This window comes from Eretmochelys imbricata, chromosome 5 (assembly GCF_965152235.1).
Source record: "Eretmochelys imbricata isolate rEreImb1 chromosome 5, rEreImb1.hap1, whole genome shotgun sequence".
NCBI classification, from domain to species: domain Eukaryota; kingdom Metazoa; phylum Chordata; order Testudines; family Cheloniidae; genus Eretmochelys; species Eretmochelys imbricata.
In genome coordinates, this window is record NC_135576.1 from 95,200,281 (window position 1) to 95,222,203 (window position 21,923).

At 42.4% G+C, this 21,923-nt stretch overlaps 1 protein-coding gene across 4 annotated transcripts in view; it reads right to left on the reverse strand.

The window, feature by feature from the left end:
* The window catches only part of VPS13A (vacuolar protein sorting 13 homolog A), a 285,176-nt gene that overhangs the window by 188,803 nt on the left and 74,450 nt on the right, over positions 1–21,923 (reverse strand). For all 4 annotated transcript variants that reach the window (XR_013346200.1, XR_013346201.1, XM_077817554.1 and 1 more), the window contains exons 20-22: positions 20,177–20,313; positions 13,447–13,579; positions 12,106–12,223 (exon numbers count right to left, since the gene is read on the reverse strand). Coding sequence is in view for 2 of the 4 variants with exons in the window: in XM_077817554.1 (XP_077673680.1) it covers positions 12,106–12,223; positions 13,447–13,579; positions 20,177–20,313 (388 nt within the window). In the remaining 2 variants the exon portion in view is untranslated. The remainder of the gene's footprint in view (positions 1–12,105; positions 12,224–13,446; positions 13,580–20,176; positions 20,314–21,923) is intronic.

Below are 21,923 nucleotides of genomic sequence, written 5' to 3' on the forward strand. Positions count from 1 at the left end.
AGTTATTTAATCTATACAAAACTGTTGCTGAACTCATCTTCCAACAGATATCTGTGCAATTCTAAGTTCCCTACTGCTACCATGTTCTGTGAAAGGAAGACTCCAAATACCAATTTTAGGGGTACTTTACCCACTTCTGATTTCTCATGTCCCACAACCAGGAAATCCTCTCTGTTACTTGCTTGTTTTATTGTATTATTTATAACACATCACTTAAATAGTATTATACTTACGCAGTACTTTATGAAGTAAAACACATTATCTCTATCCCAAGCAGTGTGCAATCTAGCACTCCAATATAACAAAGCACTTAAGTGTTTTGTTGGGTTGGGGCTCTAATATAGGCAAAAAACCTAAAACAGTATATGGGGCAACAGTTCAGAAAAAGTGGAGACAAAAGAATGTATGAAGAATTTCTAAAACAAGTCAAAGTTAAGCAGGGAGATGTTGGCACACAGGAAATGGGACTTTTCCAAACACAGGCCTTGATCCTGCAAAGTCTTACACACATTTAACTTTAGGTACTGCAAGCAGACTGATTTGAAGTCATGTGGTATACCTAAGTATTTGCAGGATTAGGACCATAAGGACAAGCATAATTAGGTGTGAACCAGAGACTAAGAAAGCAGTTTGAAATCAATCAAGATTTTCGACTTTTATAATCTAGCTACATCTGCTTCTCAGATTAAATATAGAACTGCAACAACCATTCCTCTTCATTTTTGGACAAGCCAGTCTCTTTGAACTATACTGAAATTTCAAATTGAATCACCGGGTCTCTAGGTCTGACCAAGTCATAGATTTCTTTCTGTAATAAGAATTTTTAAGAGTTCTTCTTCAGTACTGTCCATAGGTTCAATATTTCTAGAGAGACATTTCAAACTGCCTTTTTGTCTCTTCTATTTTTGCTTTGTCCCTTGGGAACTGGCGAAGTCTATGATCACTACCTGACCTGAAAGTACTTGCCCACCTATTGCCTAGGTGATCTGTAATCCAAGATTCTTAATAGTTACCATTGCTCCTGGATTTAAAGATAGCAGAAGCAGTCAGAAGCTTTTTAGCTTTTGACTTAAAAAGAAATTGTGCCTTTCCTTGAAAATGAAGACTGACGTAGTCTTTGTTACCATTAGCTACTGTGACGTGCTTTAACTATGAGCCCCCCATCTGTGTCTGTATTCAGCAAGCATACTATATACAGCTTTTATTTTATAGGTTTTTGGAATACATTGAAGGTTTGAGATGACACATTGCTCACAGAGTGTTCGTACACAGAAGGTAAAATGACTGATAAGCAGCTGATGAAGCATCAGAAAAGAAGGCAATGAATAACAGCTGCAGCAGCAGAATTTTCTTGTAGGAACAGCAGATTGAAGGGGACAAGGAAGGGGAATGGACCAGCAGCCTTACAGTGGAGAATCAGTAGAAGACATACCCACAGAAGCAAGTTAACCAGAACTGGGAATGGCCAAGAGATCTGGGGTATAAAAAGACCCTGGATCTTGTGGATGAAGCAAAACTGTTGCAGAGCTGCCTAAGCTCTGCATTAGGGCTTATAATTGAGGCAATGTGCTGATACCATCTGGCAGGCACTTTGCCATGGATACAAACTTCATAGATGTAAACTCCCTGCTCAAGGTATACCATCATCTCAGCATCCCTGGAGAGAGAGAGGTTTAGATCCCTCTCTTACCTGGGAGGGGCGGGGGGTCTTTAAGAAAATGGATAACCATTGTGACATTGCACTCTATATGATTTTATGAAAAAAGGCTAATAAGTGTGAATATAATGTAACTGGAATATGCTTCATGCAAAAGGTCTCTTGTAAGGTATCATTACAAAGCATATAATCTACTGAGTGTGGTCATCCTATTTGTATGTATGTATCATTCTTGTATCTGAAACTACAAATATGAAATATAACTCTGAGGTCCTATTGTAATTATGCAAATTACATATGGGCCATTAATGGCGGTTTGGAATCTTGATGGCTCCCATTAACCAGGACAATTGACTGTAGATGGCTCTGTTTACTTGCAAGACTTCCTGTGAGTCAAGCCAGGGAGAATGAAGGCTTGGGTCATGCCACTTGGTACTGGAATCCATCTTAAACCTGTCGCTTTTCCATTTAGAAGGAGGGGTGGGGACCCAGAGAGACAAGATTCCCGCCTTGTGCCAAAGCTATAAAAGGGGGTGGAACAGAACAAAGGGGGCTGCAGTCATGAGAAATCCCCTCGCTACGACCTGAGCTGAAACAAGGATTGTACCAGGGAAAGGATTGGGCCCAGACTAGGAAGGCATCTAGTCTATGAAAGAAGCTTACTGGAACATCTCTGAGGGTGAGATTTACCTGCATTTAGTTTCCTACTGTATTAGGCTTAGACTTGCGTGTTTTTGTTGTATTTTGCTTGGTAATTTACTTTGTTCTGTTATTATTTGGAACGACTCAAATCCTACTTTTTATACTTAATAAAATCACTTTTTTCTTATTAATTGACCCAAAGTAATTAATACTTGGGGGAGCAAACAGCTGTGCAAATCTCTCTATCAGCGTTATAGAGGGCGAACAAATTTATGAATTTACACTGTATAAGCTTTATACAGAGTAAAACCGATGTATTTGGGGTTTGGAACCCCCTGGGTAACTGGATATCTGGGTGCTGGAGACAGAAGCACTTTCTAAACCATTTTCAATTAAGTCTTCAGTTTTGGGGGGACGTGGTTCAGACCCTGGGTCCGTACTGGAGCAGACTGGCATGTCTGGCTCAACAAGGCAGGCTTCTGAAGTCCCAACTTGCCAGGGAAAACGGGCTCACAGGTAGTCTCAGCACATCAGATGGCAGTCACAAGGTGGGTCTCTGTGACCCAACCCATCACAACCATCTCATGCAAAAAGAAGACCGGCTGTCAACTTTGGCATGGAAGGCTGAAATGGCAGCTAGATGTACCTTTACTGAAGAAAGAGCCACACCATATTATTTCAGAAGCAGAAGGTGTTGCAATGAGGACTGCATAGGCAGAATTCCATGTTGGGAGGACCAGATGGAGAATCACTTCCATTCTGCAAAGTAAGTGGTCCTGGTAGAGGGTTTTCTACTGCCCAGCAGGACTCTACAGACTCTAAGCAAGCTTGCTCCTCAGGATTCAGAGATGGAGCTTACAGGCCGTCAGATGGAGAAAGCCGAGGTTTAGGTGGAGCAGCTGACCATGGTTTTGAGAGATCGGGTCCGGGTGTAGTGGAAGCAGGAGCGGGGTCTCCACCCAAAGGCCTATGAGGGTGGTGAACCAATGTTGCCTGGGCCCTGAGAATGATCAGCACCCGATTCCACTTGATCTTCACCAGAACCTTGTGACTCATCAGAATAGGTAGAAAGACTTAATAGGTGTCCACAAGAGACCATGGGGCTGTGGCCTCACAGGGAGCAGAACAAGTGGAATTTCCTGTTGTTACAGGTAGCCAAAACATCTATAAGGGGAATGCCCCACCATTGGAATGTCCCTTACCATGTCCAGATGAAGGGACTACTCCTGGTCAGAGGAGAAAGTCCTGCTGAGGTGATCCACCAGCTGGTTCTCCACTCCCAGAAGGTATGATGCTTCTAGATGGACTGAATGTGTTATGCAGAACTCCCACAGTTGGACTGCTTCCTGACGTAAGGGGGAAGCGTGCACTCCGCCCTGCCTATTCATGTAGAACATGGCAGTCGTGTTGTCCATGATAACCTAAACAACCTTGTTCGTAAAGTGGAGCAAGAATGCTTGGCAGGTGAGGCAGACTGCCCTGAGCTCTCTGACATGGATTTGAAGAGCTCTTCTTGAGGCCATAGACCTTGAGTCCTAAGGGACCCTAAGTGGGCTCCCCAGCCGAGCACTGACGCGTTGGAGACTAGAGATATCGACGGTTGAGACTGTGAAAAGAGTTCTCATGCACAGACCTCACGGTGGTTCAGCCACCACATCAGTGAGCCGGAAATGATGATGCCTTGAAGGTGAGTATACCGTGGCCAGCCAGGGTTGGTGAGGTCTGAGACATAGCTTCGTGTGTTCTACTAAGTACATGCACAACAGTGTGGCCCAGAAAACTCAAACACTTCCAAGCTGCCATGACCGAATGTGTCTGAAGGGACCTTATCAGGACTATGATTGCCTGAAACCGATCTTCCGGAAGCAGGACCCTTGCCTGCGTGGCATCAAGATTGGCACCAATGAACTCCATCTGTTGCACAGGGATAAGTGTAGATTTCTGGGCATTTATCAGTAGACCTAGTGCCCCGAAGGTCGCTTGGATAAGATGGATGTTGGGTTCCACCTGAGCTCCGGACTGGCCTCTGACAAGCCAGTCGTTGAGGTACGGGAATAAGTCTACTGCCCCTTTTCCGATGAAAGCGTCCACCACCACCATACATTTAGTTGAAACCCAGGGGGCAGCCAACAGGCCAAATGGAAGCTCTGTGAACTGGTAATGCGTGACAAATCTTAGGAACCTTCTTTGGCTATGGAAAATTGATATGTGGAAGTAGGTCTCCTTTAAATCGAGGAGGGCATACCAATCTCTTGGATCCAGTGAGGGAATGATGGAATTCAAAGAAACCATGCAGGATTTAAGTTCTTGAGATAGCAGTTGAGACAACACAGGTCTAGGATAGGTCTGAAACCACCTTTGGCTTTCAGGATTAGGAAGTAATGGGAATAGAACCCCTTTCCTCTTAAATGATGCAGAACCTCTTCTATGCCTCCCACCTGAAGGAGAGATTGGATTTCTTATTACAATTGCTCATCAGAAGGGTCCCTGAAGAGGGATGAGGTGAAGGGGTGGGAAGTGGGATAGACAAAAACTGGAAGGTGTATCCCACTTCTATTGTGTTGAGTACCTAACAATCCAAAGTAATGTGGGTGTAGGCATTGAAGAAGTGGGAGAGTCAGTTGGAAAACAGAGGGGTAACTGGATCCGGTATTGTGGGGATTGAGATTTCGACCTTGAACATCTCATCAAAATGAGTGCTTTGAGCTCCCCAAGTGTCTGGGTGCGGTCTGCATCGGCCCTGTTAAGGTCAGTAGACGAGGTCTACGCCTGAACTCCCTGCTCTTCCTCCTTTGCAGGACCGTTTTTGGCTGGCTGGGCAAAGTAATGGCCAGTCTGTTGGGGCCTGTCATGTTTCCTGGATATCATTGGGGTATATAGTCCCAGAGATTTCAGGGTCACCTTGGAGTCCTTAAGACCATGGAGTCCGGTGTCTCTTTACTCCGAAAAGAGTGAAGACTCTTCAAAAGGGGAGATCCTGGAGGTTTTGTTGTACCTCCTGGGGAAACCGGACGACTGCAACCACACGCTTCTGCACATGGTCACTGTCATTGCCATGGATCTGGCTGCAGAATCAGCTGCATTCAGGGCTGCCTGCAAGGCGGCCCTCGTCAGTGTTTTCCCCTCCTGAATCGGTGAGGAGAACGCCTATCTGGCATCCTGGAGGAGCAAGTCCTTAAATTTTTGCATAGACTCCCACATATTAAAGTCATAGCAGCCTAAAAAAAACCTGTGATGAAGCTACTATAGAGGGTTCACCCCTAGAGGACAGCATTCGTACCAGGCAGTGGCTAGGGGATAGTTCTCTGCTGTTCTGAGGTACAGACGGTGCAGAGTCCTGAACCTCTTGGGATGCAGGAACTGGTAGCAAAAAAACAGGTTTCTGGCTGCTGCAAATGCCCCTGAAGTAGACAACACTGCAAACTAACCGGCACACTGTCTGCCAATGGCAATGCCTCTAGTGCCAGAGTCAGCAGGGCCTGTGAAGGTACTAGAGCCGGTTGTATTGGCTATTGCGGTGCTGGAGAGAAAGAGTGGCCCAACAGGGATCTCACTCTATCCCGGTCCCTATGCCTGCTTGCCTTTGGCATCAGAGATCAGTTCTTGTGCTATTTCTGGTGTTACTTCTTGGGTATTGTGGATGAAGATCAGTGCCAACACTCACGACCAGTGCGGGACGTGCTGTGCACCAAAGCTGAAGTTCTTGGTGCTGAGACTCAACATGGTTCTGAAGCAGATCTTAGGGCTGGCCTCCATGAGAAGGACCTTCAACCTCTCTTCCTGGTCCTCCCTGGTGCAGGGTTTGAAGTCCCTGCAGATCTGGTAGGGTCTTTTCTGTGAGGTTCCCCCAAGCCCTGGAGACAACTTGAGTCCAAGCTGCACAATGGCATCGACTTGACGCAGGAAGCACAGGGCTTGAAGCCCACTGACTGAGGCATACCCCAGCCATGGGGAACGGATGAACCTCACTGTGCATGGAGATGTTCAAACAACTATCTAACTACTAAAAACTAACACACTCCACTACAATAACTATATACAGTTATAAAGAAGAGAAAACCACTAGGAAAAGTGCCTGAGCAATAAAAGTAGTTCCAGTAACCATAATGGGCAGTAAGAAGGAACTGAAGGGGAGTGGGTCAGCAGGGCCCTTTATAGCGGCTCTATGTGTACGTGGCACCAGAGGGTGCTGGAGCCAGCCCAACAGGTATCACTGGGGAAAAAATTCCAGCTACTATGCTCAGGACACGCACACACCTACACTAGAATGGGCATGCACAAGCACTCAAAGAGGAACATCTGTTCTTTGACCCACAGTAATAGAGTCATACACTGTGGTTGCTATGCTACTTCCAGGTGAAATTCAATGGGCTGGTTCCTATCTACAAAGATTAAAAACACCTATAATTCAGTTCTCAGACACTGTCTCTTCATCTCTGAATTACCAACCACCTGAATTTGTCTGGAACTCTTCAGCTCTTTCTTGTCAGGTTGAAATTCAAAGTAAATAAAGATAGGGTATATTTAATAGCAGGTTTTTACCTCTGGTTTCACTCTTATCTCAGAGATATTCAAGTCTGTCCATATTTAGAAAGAATGCTAAGACCTCTCTTTATATCAGCTTTTATTTAACTGTAGACAGTGGAACTTCCAGCATTCAACCCAGTCCCTACACTTTCCACATTTGATTTCAAAGTTCTGGTGAGGAAAGATGATTTCATTAAGAACAGGAGTACCTTGTGGCACCTGAGAGACTAACAAATTTATTTGAGCATAAGCTTTCGTGAAACAACATTTCTCAATCTATAAAGATGGAAACTACACGCAGATATTTTGGTTATAAGTGACTTCTAAATGTGTATAATAAATAACCAGATTCACTATAACCGGATTAAAAAAAAACATTTTACTGTATAGATCAGCGTATTATAGCAAATATACAACACTTCAGATGCACAGAAATGTAGAGCTGGATAGGACCTCAAGCAGGAGGCAGGACCACGTACACTAGACCATCTCTGACAAGTGATTTGTCATAAAAACCTCCAATAGTGGGGATTCAACAACCTTCCTTGGAAGCCTATTCCCATGCTTAACTGTCCTTAGAGTTACAAATTATTTCCTAATTTCTAACAGAGATCTCCTTTGCAGATTAAGCCCCTTACTTCTTGTCCTACCTTCAGTGGACATGGAGAACAATCAATCCCTGTCCTCTGTGTGTAACCCTTTTGGAGATGGTGCTCTTGAAACACCACACAGAGCCTCTAGTGGACTCACCCCTGGACTACAGCAGCAATGGCTACAGATGCTCTGAACTCCATTTCCTATACTGCTTATTATCCAGGGTGGAGATAGTGTTGCTAGCTAGTTCTACAAGAACCAATCATAAGCAGAACTCAGAGACAAAGGGTTTGATTTTGGCTGTGTTGGGAGTGTAGCAGGAACAGAAGCATCACAGCCAGGGAGGATTAGTCTACCCTACACACTCCTACCCAAGAGAAGACTCAGTCCTTTTGGAATTTCTGGGACCTTGAACAGTGTCATCTCAGCAGAGACCAGAAACCCTAAAGGCTCTGAAGAGTCAATCTCTTGTTCAATCTCTTCATTAATGATCTGGAGGATGGTGTGGATTGCACCCTCAGCAAGTTTGCAGATGACACTAAACCAGAAACGCTGGAGGGTAGAGATAGGATACAGAGGGACCTAGACAAATTGGAGGATTGGGCCAAAAGAAATCTGATGAGGTTCAACAAGGACAAGTGCAGCGGCCTGCACTTGGGATGGAAGAATCCAATGCACCGCTACAGACTAGGGACCGAATGGCTAGGCAGCAGTTCTGCAGAAAAGGACCAAGGGGTTACAGTGGACGAGAAGCTGGATATGAGTCAACAGTGTGCCCTTGTAGCCAAGAAGGCCAATGGTATTTTGGAATGTATAAGTAGGGGCACTGCCAGCAGATTGAGGGACATGATCGTTCCCCTCTATTCGACATTGGTGAGGCCTCATCTGGAGTACTGTGTCCAGTTTTGGGGCCCCACACTACAAGAAGGATGTGGAAAAATTAGAGAGTGTCCATTGGAGGGCAACAAAAATGATTAGGGGACTGGAACACATGACTTATGAGGAGAGGCTGAGGGAACTAGGATTGTTTAGTCTGCGGAAGATAAGAATGAGGGGGGATTTGATAGCTGCTTTCAACTACCTGAAAGGGGGTTCCAAAGAGAATGGATCTAGACTATTCTCAGTGGTAACGAATGACAGGACAAGGAGTAATGGTCTCAAGTTGCAGTGGGGGAGATTTAGGTTGGATATTAGGAAAAACTTTTTCACTAGGAGGGTGGTAAAACACTGGAATGCGTTACCTAGGGAGGTGGTGGAATCTCCTTCCTTAGAAGTTTTTAAGGTCAGGCTTGACAAAGCCCTGGCTGGGATGATTTAATTGGGGATCGGTCCTGCTTTGAGCAGGGGGTTGGACTAGATGACCTCCTGAAGTCCCTTCCAACCCTGATATTCTATGATTCAAGGTTAGGCTACCAAAAGCCAGCCTAACTGCACACTGGAATCCAAACTAGAGAGCTACAAGAAAAATCTTACCATCCTTGGCATAAATAATTTGTAAGAACATCCCTTTGTATTCATTTTGCTATTTTGTTTTAAGTCTTCCACTGACTTCAGAGCTGCACTACCCATCAAAGACTGAGCTTAAACTCACCATGTGCCTAGGCAAGTGCTGTGAAGGAGCACAGGGTTGGTGGTACATTTGGGAGGGATAGTGTTTATGTATTGTTGTTTTTGTCTTTTATTATCTTGATCCCTTATCACATTATCCCCTGTCCTGGGTTTCCCGTTCCTAATAAATTCCCAGTTATTTTTTCATTAGTCTGGGAATTGTGATAGCTATTTTATTTTTTGTGCTCTGACTGACACTCCTCTATAAAAGATTGCTTGTTAAATATTTCCCCAAGGGACAAGCCCTCTGTTCTCTGCATTAGGATGGGTTTCCTTGGGTGCAGGTACCAGCGCCCTTAGAGGTGAACCCAGGACCCATAACCCTGAAGTGAAAAGGGAGAAGGCTGCAGCCACACTTCAGGGCTGGGCTACATTGATAACAGTCCTTAACATATTTGAAGACTATCATCAGGTCCCTTCTGAGTCTTCTTTCTTCAAGATTCACCATGCCTAGTTTTTAAACAACCTTTCCTCATATGACAGATTTCTAAACCTTTTATCATTTTGGCTGCTCTCCTCTGGACTCTCTACAGTTTGTCCACATCGTTCTTAAAGCGTGGTTCCCAGAACAAGACAACACTCCATCTGAGATATCCCCAAGACTGAGCAGAGCAGGACAATTACCTCCCGTACAACACTCCCGTTAATACACACAAGAACAACAGTCCTCTTTTTCGCACCCGCACACTGTTGGATCATATTCAATTTGTGATTCGCTATAGCCCACAGATCCTTTTCAGCAATACTACTACTACCTAAGCCTGTTATTCACATCTTGTAGTTGTGCGTTTATTTTTTCCCTTCCTAAGCGTAGCACTTTACACTTGTCTATTGAATTTCATCTTACGGAATTCAAACCAATTCATCAAGATCCTTTTAGATTTTAATTCTGTCCTCCAAAGTGCTTGCAACCCCTTCCAGCTTGGTGTCATCTGCAGATTTTAGTCATACTCTTCACTCCATTACCAAAGTCATTAATGAAAAAATTGACTAGTACTGGACCAAGGACAGACCCCTGCAGGCCCCCTCTATATACATCATCCCAGTTGGACAGGGAGCCTTCTCTGATAACTTCTCTGAGTATGGTCTCTTGACCACTTCTTCACCCACCTAATAGTACTATCATCTAGACCACATTTCCGTAGTTTACCGATAAGAATATCATGGGGACTGTGTCAAAAGCTTTATTAAAATCAAGATAAATCACATGAAAAGCTGTCTCCTATCCAGCTGGCCAGTGATCCTGTCAAAGAAGTGAGGTAGGTTGGTTTAATATAATTTGTTCTTGACAAATCTTATGTGCTATTAAAGGTACGATGCCAATTACACAGGACAGAAATCTAAGATTTGTAAATACAAGACAGATTTCTTCTAAGAGACAATTGGTAAAATACAACTTGACCTTTCCCCTCCCCTCATCTTGACTTCTCTTCCCTGCCACAATTCTCTCCTCTTTCTCCGTAGTCACAGATACAGAAGTTTGCCAATCTGCTGTCCTCCTCTAACCCCTCCAATTTGCCCCAGTGAGTCAGTGACCCTATCCTACCCCATTCCATCTCCTGATCTCCCTCATGCCCACTCTCATCTCCCCCTTACTCTTCTCCTTAGTTTCTCACTATCCTGTCTCTTTCCCCTCACAATACAAGCATGCTTTTGTCTCTCCCACCTTAAAAAAAACATACCCTTGGCCCCACTTGTCTCGCCAACTACCACCATCCCAAATCTCCATTCTCCCTTTCATCTCTAAGCTCACTGAATGCGCTGTTTACAATGAAAGTCTAGAATTCCTCTCCTTCAGTTCCATCTTGGATCCTCTCCAATTTGGCTTCTGTTTCTCCTCCTACCTCTCTATTCATTCTTTCAGCATGTCCTTTGGCGGTTCCTCACCATCCCCAATGCAGCTCTCTTCTCTTCTCCCTCCACACCTTATTCTCTGGGTATTCTTATTCACAAACATAAATTCAACCATCATCTCTGTTCTCATGACTCCTGACTATTACCTTTCTACTCCTGTTTCCTTCTGTCCTAATTCAAGTCTCAGCCTGTCTCTGACATCTTACGGATATTTAGCAGTCTGCACAAGCTCACTATGGCTCTTCCTCCCAACCTCTCAAATCTTCCCCACTACCACCTTTCTTGGTCACTGTGGCCACCACTACCATCTTGCCTGTCACTCAGGCCTGTAACCTGGAAATCATCTTCAACTTGGACCGCTGTCTAGGCCCTCGTATCCAGACTGTCTAAGTCTTCCACATTTTTTTCTATGTAACATCTGTAAGGAATGGACTTTCCTGTCCAGCCACAAAGCTGAAACTCTAAACCAGGCTCTTATCTCAATTACTGCAACATCCTTTCCTCTGTCCTTGATAAACGCAATCTTGCCCTGAAAATACACACCCAGAATCAGGGCTGCCCTTAGGTATAGGCAGCATACAAGGCTGCGTAAGGCACCTGAAAATTTGGGGCACCACTGGGTTTAAGTGTCCACCCTCCCGCCTCTTCCTGTAAGCTCCCACAGCTGGCTGCTGCAGCCTGGTGACTCTTACTCTGGAGGGGATCTAGTAACTTAAAAGTGAAAAAGCCTTCCAGCCTGCCAGACCTATTAGCACAACACTGAAACTGTTAAAGAGCCATTCAAGTTGTAATAAGAAAAGGAGGACTTGTTGCACCTTAGAGACTAACAAATTTATTTGAGCATAAGCTTTTGTGAGCTACAGCTCACTTCATCGGATGCATTCAGTGGAAAATACAGTGGGGAGATTTATATACATAGAGAACATGAAACAATGGGTGTTACCATACACACTGGAATGAGAGTGATCACTTGTAAATTGTAAATTCTTTGAGGCAGGGACAGTCTTTTTGTTCAGTGCCTCACACAATAAGACCCGGACCATTTGCATGATAATATAAGTAAGAAATAAAATTAGAGGAAAAAAAATACGATAAATATTAAACTACGCTTCCTTTAGCCTATAATTCATTTTAAGAATTATAGTATAATTGTTCCTTGTAGGGACTATTCCCTTAAAAAGGCATTTATTATGAACATTTACACAACAGAAAGAAAAACATACTTAGGCATTCTTGCATCAGTGACAACCATTGCCCTGCTAAATTCCACTTTCACATCCATAGGCCGCAAGATATGTTGTGAAGAATATTTTAGCTTACGAGCCTCCTTCCAATTTTCATCTAGTGAAAGGAAAACAGTTGTATTACTTATTTTAGGCCACAACAGATTTCCCCAATACATTGAATACATTGTGAAAATGTGTTCTGGAGCTGGGGAAAGTATAGAATAAGGAAGGATAAGGGAGGAAAACCAATGTTATTTGGCTAGATGCCAAAATCACAAATGAAATTCTATGGTCTATACAATATGAGCCAGACCAGGCTAGGTAATCTTGAGACCTTTCGGCCTCAAAAGTCTATGCAGTTGTAAGAAATCAAAAACTAAGAGTATGTCTACATTACAAACCTAAGTCAACCTATATTAGATTGCTGCAGTGGTGCATGTCCACACTACCATCCTTGGGTTGGTGGTGCCCGTCCTCACCAGGAGCACCTCCAGAGACCTAAGAGGGCAGTGTGGGGAACAGAGAGCCTGGTCTCTCAGCTGTGCTGGCAGCTCCCTGCCAGGAGCCGGGCTGCCCCACAGACTCGCAGCATGCTCCTCCCGCACCCAGCTTCCCATTCCCTGCCGAGAGCTGGGGAGTGAGCCGCCTGGGGCTTCTCACCACTGGGGAGTAGGGTTCAGCTGCCCCAGCTTCTTGAGCCCCCCACTCTACACCAGGAGCGGGTGGGGGGCTGCTCAGGTTTCTCACTCTGGCTCCCAGCTGGGAGTGGGGTCCAAAGCCACCCCTGCTTCTCGCCCCATGAATCGAAGTCACCTGGGCTTCAGGTCCCAGCTGGGAGCAGAGTCTAGCCCAGCTGTTCATGGGAGCAGGGGCTTTCTTGTCAATTTCATGGCTCCTGGGACACAGTATCTACAGACACTTCCTTGCCCTAACTACACCAACATAGCCTTATGCCTCTTATGGAGGTGGAGTTAGTATGTCGGCACAGTAGGGCATTTACAACGGTGGGAGGAAGGCTGTAGTGTAGACATGGACATAATTAGGTCAACATAAGCTACTTTATGTCGACTTAACTGTGTACAATAAGGTTGCGCAGCTTGGTTGTCAGGCTTAATTAAGGACTTGGGAAATTCACTGTGTGTAGATGTGTGGGACTCAATTTGCAGTTTTAAAAATATCTGTCCTAAAGGCAATCAGGGCCTAGCATGTACTCATCTGTGGAATTGAAGAACAAAATGTACTGGAAACTCAATTGTTTGTTAAAAATTGGCATACTAGTTACCAAAAAGTTTTTTTCAGTTGTTCCAACAAAAAGCAATTCATGTTGTGAATACTTACGATGTTTGCAGTAAAGTAGCTGTATACTGCTGAGTTGAATATCAAAGCTATCATAAGCTCTTGACATGATATCTTCAATGGTGCTTTGTCCTACTTTGAGATCTGACACATCAGAACGACTTTTACTCATCATCTTAAAAAAATCACAAAAAATAAAATAATTACAATCAGTTTAAAAATCTTCAAAGCACTGGTTACACAAATATTCAACTTCTATCATGATTAGAGGTCAAAAATCAAATAATTTTAATAAATAACAGGATCCTTAAGACAAATATACCACATCAGACCAGTAATTTATGTAGTGCAAAATCCTGCCTCTAGTCATAGCCAGAATTAGATACTTTTCAAGAAATCCCATAATGAACTACTATGAAATAAGATGCCCATAGGAAAAATTGCTTCCTAAACTTCTATTAGTTAGTGGCAGTTTCCACGGTATGCATCTGATGAAGTGAGCTGTAGCTCACGAAAGCTCATGCTCAAATAAATTGGTTAGTCTCTAAGGTGCCACAAGGACTCCTTTTCTTTTTACGAATACAGACTAACACGGCTGTTACTCTGAAACTTATTAGTTAGTGGGTGACTTTTTCCCTGAACCACGAGGGTTCATACTCTTTATAGCTTATTTTATCTAATGTTATTGTGACTGTTAAACATACGACTGTCTAATCTATTTTTTATCCTGCCAAAATAAACTCTCAGTCTCGGTGATAAAATGTAGCAGAGTTACACAATTTGTAATTAATCCATGGAAATATATTTCCTTTTATCAGTTTTAAATTTCTGGACCTTCAATCTCATTGGCCATCCTCTTGGTCTTTTATTGCAAAAAATGATTAACTTAGAAACGTCCAAATACCCTCAGCAGCATTATGTATCTTCATGCTATCCCCTCTTACTCACCTCCTAGCTAGTTTAAGTAGTCCTCATCTTTTTAATCTCACCTCATAAAGAAGTCCTCCTATGCCTCTAATAATTTTTGTCATCTACTTTTAGAAACCTTGTATTTCTACCTACTTTTTTGAGATGGGTTAACAATCTTGAAATACAATGCAATTATGAAGTTCTACCACCATAGATTAATGTAATAGCATTGTAAGTTTTCAATATTATTTTCTAACCCATTCTTCATACGTACTCACTTTTTTTAAAAACCATGTCAAGTGGCAGGACAAGAACAGAAATGATGATAAATTCATGATAAAATTTAATTTGTAATGTAATTAAATTTAACATTCTTATAGGGCAGAAAAATACAAAAGAAACCCACCAGAGACGCATTTAACTTCAAAAAGCATCATTACAGAAAAATGAGAAAGCTAGTTAAATGGAATTTAAAAGGAACAGTCACAAGAGCAAAATGCTTGTAAGCTAAACAGAAATGTTGGTTAAAAAAAAAGGCTCAAACCAAATGTATTAAAAAAAAAAAAGACCAACAAAATGACATCATGGCTAAAGAGAGAAAAAGAGGCAGAGACAAAAAGACATCCTTTGAAAACTGCAAGTAAAATCCTACTGAGGAAAACAGAAAGGAGCATAAACTCTGGCAGATCAACTAAAGAAATATAATTAAGCAGGCTAAAAAGAATGTGAAAGAGCCACTACCAAAAGACACAAAAGCCAACAACAAAATTTTTAAGTACACCAGAAGCAAGAAGCCTTCCAAACTATCAGTGGGGCAACTGGACAATCCATGGGCTAAAGGAGGACTCAAGGAAGACACGGCCATTGTGGAGAAGTTAAATAAATTCTTTGCATTGGTCTCCACTGCAGAGGATGTGACTGAGATTCCCACACCTATGCCATTCTTTTTAGCAGACAAATCTGAGGAACTGTCCCAGATTGAGGCATCAGCAGAGGTGGTTCTGGAACAAATTGATTAACAGTTATAAGTCATCGGGACCAGTTCTGAAGGAACTAAAATACGAAACTGCTGTACATGAACTGTGGTACATAGTCTATCACTTAAATCAGCCTCTGCCCAAGATGACTGGAAGATAGCTAATATAACACAGATTTTTAAAAAGGCTCCACAGGCAATCCTGGGAATTACAGGCCAGTAAGCCTAACTTCAGTACCATGAAAACTGGTTGAAACTAAACTAGAAGAACAGGACTATCAGACACAGATGAACACACTATGTTGGGGAAGAGTCAACACAGCTTTTGTAAAGAGAAATCATGCCTCTCTAATCTATTCTTTGAGGGTGTCAACAAACACGGACAAGGGTGATCCAGTGGATATAGCATACTTGGACTTTGAGAATGCCTTTGATGAGGTCCCTCACCAACAGCTCTTAAGCAAAGTAAGCAGTCATGAGATAAAAGGGAAGGTACTCTAATGGAAAATTAACTGTTTAAAAGTAGGAAACAAAGGGAAGGAATAAATGGTCAGTTTTCACAGTGAGAGGGGTAAATTACAGGGTACCACAAGGATCAGTACTGGGACCAGTGCTGTTCAACATATTCACAAACGATCTGGAAAAAGGGGGGTAAACAGTGAAGTGCCAAAGTTTGCAAATGATACAAAATTACTCAAGATACTTAAGTCCAAAGCTGACTGCAAAGACTTACAAAGAGATTTCACAAAACTGGGTGACTGGGAAACAAAATGGCAACTAAAATTCAATGTTGATAAATGCGAAGTACAGCACTTTGGAAAAGAATCCCAACTATGCATACAAAGAATTCTAAATTAGTGGTTACCACTCAAGAAAGAGATGTTGGAGTCAACATGGATAGTTCTCTGATCCACTCAGTCTGCAGCAGCAGTCAAATAAGCTAACAAAATTTTAGGAATCATTAGGAAAGGGATAGATAAGACCGAAAATAGCATAATGCCACCATATAAATCCATGGTACGCTCACACCACACATCACATGTACAGTTCTGGATGCCCTATGTCAAAAAAAGATATATTAGAAATTAGAATTGGAAAAGGTACCGAAAGGGCAATAAAATGATCAGGAGTATGGAACAGATTCCATATGAAGAGAGATTAAAAAGACACCGACTGTTCAGTTTAGAAAAGAGATGATTAAGGGTGGGGAGGGATATGATAGAGGTCTATAAAATAATGAATGGTGTGGAGACAGTAAGCAGGGAAGTGTTACTTACCCCTTCACATAACACACCAGAGGTCACCAAATTAAATTAATAAGCAGCAGGTTTAAAACAAGGAAGTACTTCACGCAATGCACAATCTGTGGAACTCATTGCCAGGAGACATTGTGAAGGGAAAAAGCATAACTGGATTCAAAAAGAATTACATACATTCATGGAGGATAAATCCATCAATGGCGATTAGCCGAGATGGTCAGGGGGGCAGCCCCATGCTCTGGGTGTCCCTAAACCTCTGACTGCCAGAAGCTGGAACTGGCTGACAGGGGATGGTTCACTCGATAATTGTCCTGTTCTGTTCCTTCCCTGACACATCTGACACCAGCCACTGTTGGAAGATAGGATACTGGGCTAGATGGACCACTGGTCTGACCCAGGATAGCAATTCTTATGTCTTCTATTTGAAGCAGAACCCAGCAACCAGCTCCATCAGCACTGGTTCAGTTTCAGTCTTAAGTATGGACATATTAGGATGGAAAATCAATTAATTCCGAAGTGCGTGTATCCAGGAATGCCTGTGATCACAAACTCCCAAAGCGTCTGTGGTGCAATAAGACTACCAGTGATAAGCATAACCTGAACTTACAGTTCGACCACCGTAAGCATTCTGCTAGAGATCGATCCAGTGGCGTTTGATTACCAAGGCGGCCACATCCCTTTGGGATTTCCTGTGATGATGATGCAGTTATGAGTGCTCAACACTTTTGTAAATCTGATCCTTGGTGTCTCACATGGGGCAACCAGAAATTAGGAACAAACAATCAGTAGTAAACTGTGAACATTCTCATTTTAGTGTTTGTCTTAAGTGGTTAAGCCTTTGTGATTCTGGGAAGTCTGGTGGCAGAGGAAGGAACAGACTATAGTTCTCCAGGTTAATAACTTTTTTTACCCATATGTTGCAATCCCTTACCTCATTCACTACACGCTATCCAATATCCATAGCAGAAGAGACCATGGTCCGACATACAACAGTCGTATTTACTACACAACTGATTCATTCATTCTAGATGAACTTTGGAGTGCTTGACTTTGAAACCTTAATGATTTTTAATGTATTTTTTTATGTAATTTCCTATGTTTAAAAAAAAAAACACTGAAAAATGAGATTCTACTAGGTGGAACCATATTGCCCCCAACACGGGTTGTCAATAGCGTTAGGACCTTTAGATCCACAGCACAGACTTCTGCCACTTAAGCAAATGATGTAAATGGCAATCAGTAGTAGGCTGTTATTTTCTACGTAGAACAGCCACAGGAGCAGAGGAGGAGCGAGAGATGGGACACATATTTTGCCAATTAATTTCACAGCTATTTGCTGACAGCAGAAGAATGTGGATTCAGGACTCCTAGATTACGTATCAGGTTCTGGATAGAAGTGTGCATTAGTAGTTACTGACCCTACTGCCAGGGCTCCAGTCCTTCTCCCTCTCTACTCCTTTGCAAGCACTCCTTACCAGCTCCTTTCCCCTCTGCTTCCTTCCACTCTCAGGCTCCTGCTGCCCCCACTCCTCTGCATTTCAGCCAGGAACCAACAGAGGGAGCATTTAGTATTAATGCTGCGAGTTTGTCACAGAGATCACGGAAGTGACTTTCCGTGATTTCTGCAGCAGCCCATGCACCTGGCTCAGGAGCAACTCAGGGAGCCCGTTCCAGGTGCACCGGCCGCTGCTGGGGCAGTCTCGGGCCACCGCGCCCTCACGCCCCCCCCTCCCCCCGAGCAACAGAGTTTGGGTATGGGAGGGGGTAGGGGCACAGGACAGGGTGAGGCAAGCTCTGGGCAGCATTTACCTGGGAGGCTCCCCGGAAGTGGAGACATCCCCCTCGCTCAGCAGCTAGTGGGAGGCATGGCCAGGAGCCCCCCCAAGTAAGCTCCACCCAGAACCTGCCCCAACACCCTAACCATGCCCCAACACCCTACCCCCTCCCACACTGCAGCTGGGTCACCCTCCCCCAGCTCCCTTGGGTAGGCTCCCCCCGCTGCAAGTTTTATTCACTCGTATTTTTAGTAAAAGTCATGGACAGGTCACGGGCCATGAATTTTCTTTAATGCTTGTGACCTGTCTGTGACTTTTACTAAAAATACCCGTGACTAAAACATAGCCTTATTTGGTGCATCTTCTGCCAGCTGTCAGGTCCTGTGCCTGGTGCCACAGCATCCCCCGGTATCCAAGTGAAGCTCCTGAAGGGAAGTGCTGCTCAGCCCCAGAAGTCCTGGTATGGTAAATGCCCAATGCATATGGAATATTCAATGAGTTTAAACTTCCAAACTCTAACAAGTCTCTACTGAGCATGTACAAACAGAGTTTTCATAGGCTTATGCTTAAGCCAAAGTTTTCATGCAGGTAGCTAAAAGGAACATCCTGCGGCGAGCACACTGTCAAACATCAAACCCTTATTCCAAAAACACGGAGGTGCTAAAGCTTCGCAACAAAGTTATTTTAAGATATTTTTAAATATGGGCAAAACATTTTCCCCTAATCTTGTTCTCAAATACAGGTAAACCATTTTAGCTGAAAGAGTGAAAAAAATTCAGCCTGAAACAGATACCCAGCATGCAAAATTTCAGCCCAAATGATTATTGTTTGGCAAAATTATAAGCAACAGCAAACAGTCTTACAATGAGAAGAGTCAAGCAAACTTAATATGCAGTGCTGCCAGTGTCACCTATATATAGTTTAAGAACCCCTGATATATCTATATATATCTGGGGTTCTCAAACTGGGGGACCCCTCAGGGGGTCGCGAGCTGTCAGCCTCCACCCCAAATCCCGCTTTGCCTCCAACATTTATAATGGTGTCAAGTAAATTAAAAACACTTTTTAATATACAAGGAGGGTCACATTCGGAGGCTTGCTATGTGAAAGGGGTAACCAGTAAAAAAGTTTGAGAACCACTGATATACAGATATATAGATAAATACCAGTTGCAAACATACAAAGAAGGGGAACATGCTATTTTAAATTTTGTTAGTTCAATAAGAAGGCAATTATCATGGGACAGGAATAATATTTTCTGTGTTTGGTATGGTGTTAAGCACACTAATAGCATTTTATATACATTTACCTTTTGCTTGCTTTTTCCTTACAATTTATATAATCTATAAAATTTAATATATAGAAGATAAACATTTTGAAGTTTTGATTAAGTCCTATACTCATAAATGATCATTCTAGTCAATCCATATCATTTTAGTGGATAATGAACAAGAAAATAGCATTGGCAACAGTTGGGAACAAAAGGACAAACAGTATTAAATTAAAAATATTGTGTTAACCACATATGTCAGAGTAAGAGAGTTTCTGTTTCTTTGTATTCCAATATAGCATAAGTAATGCCAGGATGAAAAACTGTTAAGAACAATTTTCATGTATTATTTTACAGCATTCAAAGGTTCACAAAGCAAGTGGCCTCATTTTTGTCACCTACACTAGCCACTCTAAGCGGATTAAAGAAATCCAGACTTGACTAGAAAGCAGTTTAAAATGAATCACCACTATTTAAATAAATCCATTATAGTCAACACAATTTAAGTTCATTTTTAACATACTACAATAAATAAAAGCCAAATTATCACAAATGATAAATCATTTCATGAATGGAAACTGTACCTGTAGGTTACCAAGATCCAGAAGAAGTAAATTTGACGTAGATTCATAAAATCCATTTTGTGGAACAAGGACGTATGAAGCCATTAAATTAATTTTTAGATCGAGAACTTTCTGTGTTTCAATAACATATAATAATCCTAGAAAATAATCACATTGAAACAGTTAAGGAGCCAATATGAAACCATGTCTTTAAACATATTTTAAATAAATTATGGTGATAATGTATGAACCGGACGACCAATTTCATTACAATCAGATTACTAAAATATACAGCTGAAACTGTTCAACCACATCAAAAACTTAGTCAGCCATCCCAAATGTACAGTATGCTGGTTTATTTTGATAGATCTCAATTCTCTATCGGTTACACTTTCATAAATGTACTTCATATTAGTGTAGTTCTTTTCAGTGTGCAAAGTACCCATGAATAATAATCAATCATCTTGTCAGTCCTAATGAACGTAGCATAAATGATGACAAATACGATACCTTCTCTAAGAAATCACAATAGCCAATTTCATGAGGATTGTGTGACACTGTAGGCTCAATACACTGGAATTAAGTTACAACACAAAATATTCATGTGACAATTAGATCTGCTTTTAATCAAAGTTTAAATCTTCAATATAGTTTCTCCATTTCCCATCCATTATAACAATGTCTTAGTCTAATAATTTCTGAGTCATTGTTCAGAATAAAATGATTTTCTCAAATCATTTTTACAAAAGATTCCATTACCTAAAGTCAGTCAACTATCTCTAGCCCCAACAATTCAGCAATCATGAGACAAAATAAAGAAATAAATCAGATGGGTTTAAAAATAACAAGATTTAAAATATACACACACTGCCTTTTAATTTTTTGAACTTTAAGCCTCAGCTACTAATTTAGCTGTGATCATTAACCAACCTAGTTAAGAGGGGAAGTGAAGACTGTAAACTAGAAATGAAAAAGGGGGGAAGCAGACAGCCATCAATATACATCAGAAGTAATTTAAATGGAGGAAATTGATAATGGAAGCTAAAGACAAGGAAAAATCCATGGCTGACAGAGCTGAGGACAAGGAGGAGATCCTGTTCATTTTGTTTGTTTTTTTAAGTATATTAGGAACAAAAGAATTCCTAACAATGGCATAGGACCATTTCTAGATGGATTTGGTAAAAATGTTAATAATAATTCCAAAAAGGCAGAAGTGTTTACTAAAATCTTCTGTATTTGTAAAGAAGCAGGATGATATACTGATACAATAGGAGGATGATAAAGTCCTTTGCAATCCCATAGGAACTGAGGATGTTAAACAGCTTCTACTAGGGATAAATATTTTAAAAAATCAGTAGGACTGGATTACTTGCACCCAAGAAGTCCCAAAAGAGTTGTCTGAGCCTGTGCTCAAGTGACCAACCCCAGCCCAGAGGTTTGTGTGTGGTGGTGGGGCTGAAACTCCAGCCCAGAGCTTCGTAGGCGATGGTGGGGCTGAAGCCAGAGCTCTGTGGGCAGCAGGGGGCTGAAGCCCAAGCCTGAACTCAAGGTGGGCAGGGCTTCAAGCCCGAGCAATTTAGTTTGGCAGGCCCACCTATGGTGTGCGGCCCCGAAATTGCCCTGCTTTCCACCCCCTGTAGGCCGTGTGCATTACTTCCTATACTGAGGCACTTCCTGTACTCAGGCACTTGTGTTTATCTGACAGCCCACTCAGCACATGTTGTGTTGAAACCAATTTGAAAAGTTACTGTAGAAATAATTTTAGTAA